Source organism: Cervus canadensis, chromosome 9 (assembly GCF_019320065.1).
Source record: "Cervus canadensis isolate Bull #8, Minnesota chromosome 9, ASM1932006v1, whole genome shotgun sequence".
Classification (NCBI taxonomy): domain Eukaryota; kingdom Metazoa; phylum Chordata; class Mammalia; order Artiodactyla; family Cervidae; genus Cervus; species Cervus canadensis.
This window is the reverse complement of record NC_057394.1, coordinates 4,852,693-4,862,623: the sequence shown is the minus strand read 5'-3', so window position 1 is coordinate 4,862,623 and position 9,931 is coordinate 4,852,693. Positions and strand designations below refer to the sequence as shown.

At 46.9% G+C, this 9,931-nt stretch overlaps 1 protein-coding gene across 1 annotated transcript in view; it reads right to left on the bottom strand.

The window, feature by feature from the left end:
• Positions 1 to 1,061: 1,061 nt before the first annotated feature.
• The window catches only part of EFNB2 (ephrin B2), a 49,313-nt gene continuing 40,443 nt past the window's right edge, over positions 1,062 to 9,931 (bottom strand). Inside the window, exons 3-5 of the mRNA XM_043477697.1 lie at positions 7,879 to 7,971; positions 7,030 to 7,143; positions 1,062 to 4,789 (exon numbers count right to left, since the gene is read on the bottom strand). Coding sequence (XP_043333632.1) covers positions 4,401 to 4,789; positions 7,030 to 7,143; positions 7,879 to 7,971 — 596 coding nt within the window. The 3' untranslated portion in view covers positions 1,062 to 4,400. The remainder of the gene's footprint in view (positions 4,790 to 7,029; positions 7,144 to 7,878; positions 7,972 to 9,931) is intronic.

The window sequence follows — 9,931 nt, the reverse complement described above, 5'->3', positions numbered from 1 at the left end:
AAATCGAAGGATGACCACGGTGGAGGTCTGATGATCAATCCTAAGACCTCAAAGACCACAGGATCGGGGAAGACACTCGGGCAGCAGGCACCTTCCCCAGGAGGCGCACGGCAAGCGGGGCTGAAGCTAAACTCACTGCTGGCCTCTATCCGGCATCACAACACTCGCTTTCACCCTTGCTACGTTTTCACAAAGAACATTTGACTGTTTCCCTCCTCCTGGGATTATTTTGTGAAGGAAAGGGAAGCAAACTGCTCTGTTTGAATGGAAACCAGATCAATCCCGAACTAAAGTTGGCATAAAAGTCCTTCTTCTGGGTCTTTCCTGGTGGTCCAGGGGCTGGCTAAGACTCTGTTCTCCTAATGCAGGGGGCTCCGGTTCCAGGTAAGTTATGGGCTTCCCTCATAGCTCAGTTGGCAAAGAATCTGACTGCAATGCAGAAGACTGGGGTTCAATCCCTGGATGGGGAAGATCCCCTGGAGAAGGAAATGGCAACCCACTCCAGTATTCTTGCCTGGAGAATCTCATGGACAGAGGAGCCTGGTGGGCTACAGTCCATGGGGTCGCAAGTGTCGGACACAACTGAGTGACTTTCACTTCAATTCCGGTTTTGATCCCTGGTCAGGGAACCTGATTCCACTTGCTTCAACTAAGAGCCCGCACGCTGCAACGAAAGGTCCTGTGAGCCACACCCAACACCCAGTGCAGCCAAATAAATAAACAAAAATATTTTTAAAAGTTTCTCTTCTCATGGCTGTTTTCACACTGTGCAGGTCAAAGTGCTCAGGATGAAGAGGAGACCATATAAAACTTGACACTAAAACGTGAGATCAAAAGTTTTACAGGGAAGCCAAGGGGCTCATGCACCAGTGTGGGGCAAGATGAGCCTTTACATCGCGCGCACCGCCTGGTTTGAAAAATGGGCGCGTGCACGCCTGTGGGCAGAAGGGTTTGGGTAACTGCAATCACAGAGAAACATGGGAGGCAAATTAAAATAACCAACAAAAAAGAAAGCCAAAGGAAAAGAAAACAAGCAGGAAAGGAAAATACTTTGAAGGCGCTTTTTCCATAGGAAAAAAATATTTTATTTTTTTAAGAACAAATTCAGTTTGAAACAGGTTTGGAACGTGACTTCATTGGCTGGGGGCTAACTGCAATGTGGAACTAAAGCAGATCAAAAAACCTATGACAGGCTATCAAAACAAAACAAAGGAAAGAAAAAATATTTATAACTCAAGCATAATACTGTGTTACTTACAAATTGGACAACGAAATTTTAAATAAATATTCATGGTACATAATTACGGCACAAATATGCAGCAATTTGGCAACCTTTTATACCATTTTTTTTCCTCATTACAGTGCAAAGGGGAGTGACACTGCTGTTTAACAAGCTGTAGCTAAATACATTGCAAAATTCAGATTTTATACAAAACATCTTGCTTAGACTTTATAAAAAACCAACATTGCTCTATGTACACAATCTGGGTAAGAAAAGCCATTTCTGCCTTGTTTTTCATGTGTATTTTTATTAAAAAGGTGAATAAGGCTACTGTAACACCCCAAATCCATATACAGTAAAATCTGAACTTATTTACAGCATCTTCACTTAAACATTATGGTGCAAATTCCAAAGTCAGGTGACTAGGGATGAGAATACAAGGAAGGCATTTACAGTAACTTTCCAAAGCTGAACCAACTTCAGACAAAGGGACAGTTGGTAGATTGTCATATTCTGCACCACACACCAAACAGACGCACAGACTACTTGTCAACTGCTTGCAGGCAACTCTTCATCAACTCATCTGATTTTTTTTCACAGTTTAGCACATCCTCAAAATGTAGCCAACTGATGACACGCACCTTCGATTGCATTAAAATCAGACTGTTTCCCATTTTTCCCCTTCTTGCCCCTCTCCCCCATCCTAAAGGTCAATTTTTGATGGCTTACAAGAAAACCTTATATGAATGCACGTACAGGAGAGGCCAGGGTGATGGAAAGAATTACATACGTACTGTGGCTGGTCACCATGGCAACCTTCCACAGAACTATGATATAGATATATATAATATATACTGTCGATATATATTATACATATATGTACACATGTATACCACACACCCACTCACACAAACACACACGCACTTTGGACCAACATCATTTTCAGGTTCAGGAAGTAGAAAGAATAATTTCTGTGACAACTCATTTTTGCAGGTATTCACTGGAGGTTTGAGAACCTTAAAAATGCTGTTGCTTCATTTCTTTTTTTTTTTCCTCCCAATTCAGAAAGCAAAGTGTTACCATAGTAACGGGACTATGTTAAAGATGTCTATTTTGCATAGCACATAAAAAGTAGGTTTCCTGTTTACTCGCTTCTTTTCCCAGCAGGGAAGGGGCGAGGGGAGGGGGGAGAGAGGAAGGAAGGGGGTCAGGCTGAACTTTCAGCTGAAGCCCCCTCGACGTGACCCGGTGGATTCTAGCGAACACTTCAGCCCATGAGGCGAGGGAAAACACAGCACAGAAACTAAAGGCCAGCACATCTTCTCATTGTTGAAAACACGATGCAGTGAACACTGATTTCCTGGTATTTGGGGCTTGCACTTCCTAATCTATGGTGACGTGACACGCCTTCAGAGGACTTGGTTATTTTTGTGTTTGCTCCCATTATTGTTATTTTTGGAGTAATGTCGTTTTTCCCAGAAGTAGCAGTTCAATTAAAACAAAACAAAACAAAAAACCACGGAGCGTTTGAGACCACTTAATCGTCACAAATGAGTTTCACATCTTCTGGTGTGGATTGTGTGCAATCTTAAAATATATATTAGTAAAACTCTTTCACTTTATATCCCTTGTGTTCTATATACCTATTATAAACACATCCTACCTTCCTTCCCCCTCGGCATCATCGGTTGGGTCCTCAGGACTCCTAGGAGGGTTGCCGTGTGTGTCTGACCCTGACACGGTACCAGGACTGCAGTCTCGCTCAGCACCCACCCCTCGGCCCCAGGCCAGGACGGCACCGCCATAAACCCAAGTGCCACAAGGCGCGATGGGGGGGGGGGGGGGGGGGGGGGGGGGGGGGGGGGGGGGGGGGGGGGCGGGGGGATCTGACCTTCCTTCAGGATATGAAGATGCCTTAATAATGTCAATGATGATGGAATTACAGCCCGTGTGACCTTTGGCTTTTTAAACTGCTAGGTCAGATTTGGCTCTCTGCTAAAGGCTCTCCCTGTGTTAATAAAATGTGATCAGTATAGCAGCTGGGTCCGCTTTAAACGACATCCAAAGCAGACCGACGACTTCCCTACAGCCTCACAGCTGTACGTCTATTGCCAGTACCAAGAAAGTCCTGCCCGAATCACCCTTCTCTCCAAGCCTGGTCCTCTACCAACAATGCCCCTTCGTTCCACCCGGCTAGAGAGGGGCTATTTCTTTATTTTTCCTGTGCATTGCTATTTGATAAGAGTGATTCCTTCAAATGCACCCTAATCTACTGTGTGTGTCGCTGTGTCTCCTACTTGCCTCTTAAAAATCTTAGCAGAACCAAAGTGCTGTGCTCCCTAATTGGGGCTTTCCCTTCCCAAACCTTGTTTCAGAGGCGGCAGCACGGAACCGCCTTTGCAGACAGCGTTTGCGTCTCCCCCCACGCCCCGCTTCTCACGAAACTCCTCGTCTTCCTGGGCTGACAGCCGAGCATCTAGCTGGAAGGCTCCTTTTTACCCGCAAACGCCATTCCTATCAACGTATGACCCCTTCCGCTGCGGCTGTTGTGGCAAAAGGATGGAGTAGGAGACGCCCAACGTTAGTGTCCCATGAGTGATGCGAGTGTGGCGTGGGGGAGGGAATCTCGGGTGAAGGCCTGCAGAGCCCTGGATGACAGAGCGTGTGCAACAGTGACGACTAGAAGCCAGCGGTCTCCCAAGGCCTCACGCAGCCAGAGTCTGTGCGGCAAGACAAGTCCGGGGTGCAGCTCAGGGGTGGGGGGTCGGGGGTCACACCCGAGGCCGAGGGCGGCCCCGCCAGGCCCGGCGAGCCAGGGGCCTGGGATGCTGCCAGCTCTCTCCCGCCCACCAGCCGCTAGGTCTCCCGGCTCCTGCGGAGGCCCGCGGGCTCGCGCGCTCGTGGTACCCAGTGGTACGGGGAGGAGGAGAGGGGCGGGGCGCGCGCGCGCATCTTCTACGCGAGTCTTCCGACGGCCGGGCAGGGGCGCATCCTCCGTCACCGCGGCCGAAACGCTACAGACTAGAAGGCTGTCCGACTCCACGGGGCTCTTCAGAGAAGGGGTGTCCCCGCTCCCTGATGCGCGTCAGTCCGTCGCAGACACAGGGGGTCTCGGACCCTCGGCGGGCAGCAGCGGGGACAGTAAGTTTCCTCCGGGAAGCGAAGGCACCGCCGAGGCTCAGACCTTGTAATAAATGTTCGCCGGGCTCTGCGGGGGCATCTCCTGGACTATGTACACCGGGTGCCCGTAGTCCCCGCTGACCTTCTCGTAGTGGGGGCAGAAGACACTGTCCGCGGTCCTTAGCGGGATGATGATGTCGCTGGGCTCCGAGCCGTTGTTGTTGCCGCCGCGCTTGGGCGTGGCCAGCGTGCTCAGCGACAGCGTGGCCGTGTGCTGCGGCGAGTGCTTGCGGTGTCGCCGGCGGTACTTGAGCAGCAGGACCACCAGCGTGATGATGATGACGATGAAGATGATGCACCCTGAAGCTATCCCTGCGAATAAGGCCACTTCGGAACCCAGGATATTGCTCCCAGAATGTCCGGCGCTGCTGCCGTCTGTGCTGGAACCTGTGGGGAGGACGGGGACAGGGAGAGCGGTCAGAAGAGTCACCGCTGGGCGGGGGGTGGGGGTGGGGGTGGGGTGGGGTGCGCCCAGGTGGGAAGACTCAGCGGGGGGCCAAACACTTCCCTGGCAGCTAGACTCTGGTAAACCAATCACCTCGTTTATTAGCCAAATGCAAGGGTAAATCAGAAAATTGGAATTGACCAACCACTGCTATATATATAAACTAGAAAACCAACAAGGACCTACTGTGGGCTTCCTTGGTGACTCAGAAGGTAAAGAACCTGCCTGCAATGCAGGAGACCCGGGTTCCATCCCTGGATCCGGAAGATCCCCTGGAGAAGGAAATGGCAACCCACTCCAGTATTCTTCCCTGCAAGAATCCCATGGATAGAGGAGCCTAACAGGCTACAGTCCAAGGGGCTGCAAAACATCAGACACCACTGAGCAACTAACAATACAATAAAAAAACCTACTGATAGCCCAGGGAATGATACTCAGTACTTTGTAATAACTTTAAAGGAAAAGAATCTGAAAAAGACTATATATGCATACCTGGATCACTGTGCTATACACTTGAAACTAACACGACATGGTAAATTACGTTTTGTTTAGTCACTAAGGCGTGTGAGTCTTTTCCGACCCCATGGACTGTAACCCACCAGGTTCCTCTGTCCATGGGATTTCCCAGGCAAGAATAGTGGAATGAGTTACCATTTCCTTCTCCAAGGGATTTTCCTGATCCAGGGACTGAATCTGTATCTCCTGCATTGGCAGGCAGACTTTTTTTTTTTTTTTTTTACCAATGAGCCACTACTGTACTTCAGTTAAACAAACAAACAGCTAAATGCAAACTGCAGAAGCCAGCCCTGGGCGGGGAGACGGGACTCCAGGTGGGGCTTTGATGCTGCTCCCAGACTGCTTCATTGCCCTTCCATACATCATCGTCCATCAGCCGCGAGAACGGGCTGTGACAGGCAGCTCTTGATCTTGCCCCATGTCTCAGCCCAGGTCAGCCAGCCTGCAGCCACCACAGGGCGCAAGAAAGCAAGGGGCCAGGTCTTCAGGTCGGCGTCTGCCGCTCAGGCGGCATCGCTCTCGAAGTTTTCGGTGGGAATCTCCAAATCGCCTGTCATTAAGGACAAGCCCCGCCTACCCTGCAAACCACCTGTCATTAAAGGCAAGCCCCGCCTACCCTGCAAACCGCCTATTATTAAGGACAAGCCCCGCCTACCCGCAGAATGGCGAGAGCGCTCGCGAAGAGGGATGGGGCCTGGGAAAACGTTCAAACCGTAACTCGTTTGTATTATTTGATTTACACTTAAAATATATCTGGAAGGCAGTAGAAACTCTCACACGGAACAGACTGCCAACCCAAATGTTAAGCATTAAAAAACTGCCTGGCATCATTATATTATCCATTTATCAGTTTGTCATAAGAATTTGACACATCTTGTCATTGAAAGTTGGAAATAACAACTTCCCTCCTTGACGCTTGGAAAGAGATGGAATATTGCTACAGAGGCTAAATTCGCGCGACTACCAACCAGACGTGCGGATCTTTAACACGGAACGGCTGACGTCTGCTCAGCGACCACCACATAACAAGTTCATTCGAGTGGTAACAAACACATAGCTATTTGCTCAAAGACTGCTAAAAAAAGCGAAGTTACACAACAGTCAGTTTTATCCAGTATTCTAAACTTTTGCCAGGACTCCCTTTAATATTTCATTTTACACTGAATTCATGGAAAGAAAAATAAAATTGATGGAACCACCTGAAAAATGAAGCATTGTGCAATATTTTAAGACGTTACCATCTTAAATGTAGAAGAGGATCAATCAGGCTCTCTGTGGATTAGATATAATTAGATGAGGCATTAGAGCCTTAATTATATATACATTAACACCGGCTTGAAGCTAGTGTTGCAACCAGCATGATCAAGTGTCAGCCAATGAAAATAACTTTGATCTGAAAGAGCAGTGCTAATAATTGGCACTTAAATTTGATGGATTCTGCTCTCTTGAATCTAAGACTTTTGTGGCAGTGAATTATTGTATTCTGATTGGGTAATTAATAACAACTAACCGAGAGCAAAGATTACTGACTGCGGGAAGAACAAGTATGTTCTGGGGCAGAAGTACCCGCGCTCTGGTACCCCCCCCCCGAGTGTGACACCCTAAGTGTGATACACGGTAAGAGCGGTCCACGCAGGCTAGACACACATGAGTCACGCTGCTGTACCTGAATTTGGTTTGACAAAGGGACTTGTTGTTGAACTTCTTCCATTTGTACCAGCTTCGAATTCTGGCCGTCTCGTTGGATCATTATGCCTGGTTGACCCAGTGGAACTTGCATCTACATGAAAAACAAGCAGTTACTTACGGCACAGAGATCTGATGGGATCTACCTTTAGGAGCAGGATCTAAATCTCAAGAGGCACGAATAGCAATGAACATAAGATTCTTTATGCAAAGTACTGTGAGATGCAAGAATATAAACTTTCCTTTGAAAGCACAACGGTTCTACTAGTTACTTCAGAGGTTTAGCTAGTGAGGCCATCTGTGGAAACTATAGGGATTCTTGCATTTGGCAGGCAGAACATTGCAGATGACATTTTAATTTAACTGAGCGAGTTGACTGACTACTACCCCAATTTCTAATTAGAAGAATAATTCTCTCTGCACAAGAGGTCATCTCTGTGTGAAAAGGCTCAGTGAACACAAGTCTTCCGTAGACAAGAGGCAGAAATGGGCAAAATGGAAGAAACTTTAATTTGCATTCTGGATATTTTAATTGCGAACCAAAGGGGGTGTTTTGCTTTGAAGAAGGAAAAATTTATCTTCAGATACAGACATGGCCATAGACACTGAACCTGGCTGACCTCAACTTTTAGAAGTGTCTCCAGTAAAAAGAAGTGGGCTGCATCAACTTAAGGAAGCCGGTCAGTGGCTCGAGGAGCGCAGAAAGGTTTGCTTTGGAAACTAAGCTGAAGAGTGAGTGGAGGCGCTTGTGCGCGGCCCTGGGGGCAGCCATACTAGCTGGGGGCCCAACCAGATCAGAGGCTCCGTGAATCAGCAGACGGTTTTTTACCTTGTCCAACTTTCATGAGGATCTTCATGGCTCTTGTCTGGCACACCCCTCCCTCCTGGTTATCCAGGCCCTCCAAAGACCCATTTGATGTAGCTGATCAAAAATAAAATGGACAAAACAAAAAAATAAAGAAAAAATCAGGAAATCAATAAGCCAAGTTTACATGAACATGAAATGTCTGAAAACAATTTGGAAAATAAGAATTCACTCTTAGTCACAGGTTTGCTGAAAGTATGGGATGCTGAAAGGCAAAACGAAAAAAATAAAGAAACAAAGAGCGATGGATGTCATCCACACTGCTTTGCGTATGACCTCTGGTGTCCAATGGGCTTAAGCACTTTCCCCTCCCTTTATAATCAACGGATTTCGCCTGAGTCTGTAGATAAAAAGAACGGCATCTTCCAAAAGCTGACTATTTTGGAGTTCAGCCTCCAAAGAGCAGTACAGTAAATACGGTAATTTCAAACCACGGTAATCATCACCCAGCACCTGCTTCCTCTACTACTGATTTCCTGCCTCAAGAACAATTACCTTGATGCTCCCTGATTGTCAAGCGTCCAAGTTCTATAAACACTCAAGAGAGGAGACTCCCACGCCCCGTTTTCTTTCCCCAGCCTTTCTGGAGCTTAAGAGGTTGTACTAGAATTCGCATCTTCCAGTTCTGGAGTTTTCCTATCATTTTGTACTCGACCCGAATGCACGGATGTGCTTTGACCACCACCATCGACCTTGGTCAGACTCATTAACCAGACTCCCTGGTGCAGAACTCTGGATGGACAGAGGGACCCACACATGCCCACTGCTCTGTGAGTCGCCCGGGCAGCTCGGGACATAAGGCAAGGACTTGGTTCAGGCCCCCCAGCTCGATTCCCTTTCCACCTCAAGGAGGAGGGGAAGGCAGGATGTTTAACCATTCTCAGTGTCTCTTTTTTCTCAACAGTCCATGCCCTACTCTATTTGAAGTCAAAGGTCTATCTCTTTAGGACAGTGAGTTCTCTGAACAGCATTGTAACTAAAGCCGAAAAAAGACAGGCTGCTATGCTAGCTAACTTGCTGAGGGACAGGATTTAAATTACAGGTCAAGTTCCAGACAAGAAAAGGAGGTGGACGTTGAGACATTTCTATTCCTCCACAGTTCAAGGGGCAGGGAACTAAGTGTTTCATATCCAATTCTGCCATATAAATCCTTCTCTATTTTTTTTTTCTCTCTTTCCTTTTCTTTTTTTCCTTTTTTGGTCATGCTGTATGGCATTCTGGATCTTAGTTCCCTGACCAGGAATCAAACCTGCAGCCCCTATGGTAAGCACAGATTCCTAACCACTGGACCCTCAGAGTATTCTCCCTTCTCTAACGACCAAAGTCGTGCCTACTAACTCTATACTTTTAAAGGCACTGAAAAGGGGACAGACTTCCTGATAAAAATATATCCAAAGACATTCTTTTAATGGGCTGTTTGTTTCCCAAACGGCAGGGCAGCAGACAAATCAGGACAGGTGTGCATGGAAACATGTATGTGTGGATGAGTATCTCAGCTGGAAAACGAGGCCTGGGCTGACTCGTTTCTGTGTTCTCGAGTTACTGACTTTTACATTCACTGTTTTCCGTAATAACAATGGCTGTCTCTTGTGTGTATAAATATCTCTTTGCTTATCTGAGTGCTTCCTTAAAGTACGGGCTCACAATCATATCTTACTCTTCTGTTCTTGCTGACACTGAGTTTCTCCTGGGAAACTGGACAAAAATTGCCATTAGAATTTTTTTTTTTTAAAGAGTAAAAAGTAGATAGTATCCTCTTGTAGATGACTGAGAAAATGTTTGGCCGATAAGTTAGAACAAATACCTAAGAAGCTTGCATGCTTTGGCGACTCTAAAAATATTTTTATTTTTCTTTCCATTTTCTGTCTTCTTTCCCTTTTGTGTTTTCCAAACCTGGGCTTAAATTTCAAAATATCTTTTCCTCCCAAAGGCCTAGAATAGCATGGGTGTCAGCAGGCACTCTTTCTGAGCAATATCAGAGCAGTGCTATAATTGTCACTTGAGTTTTCTTATCTGA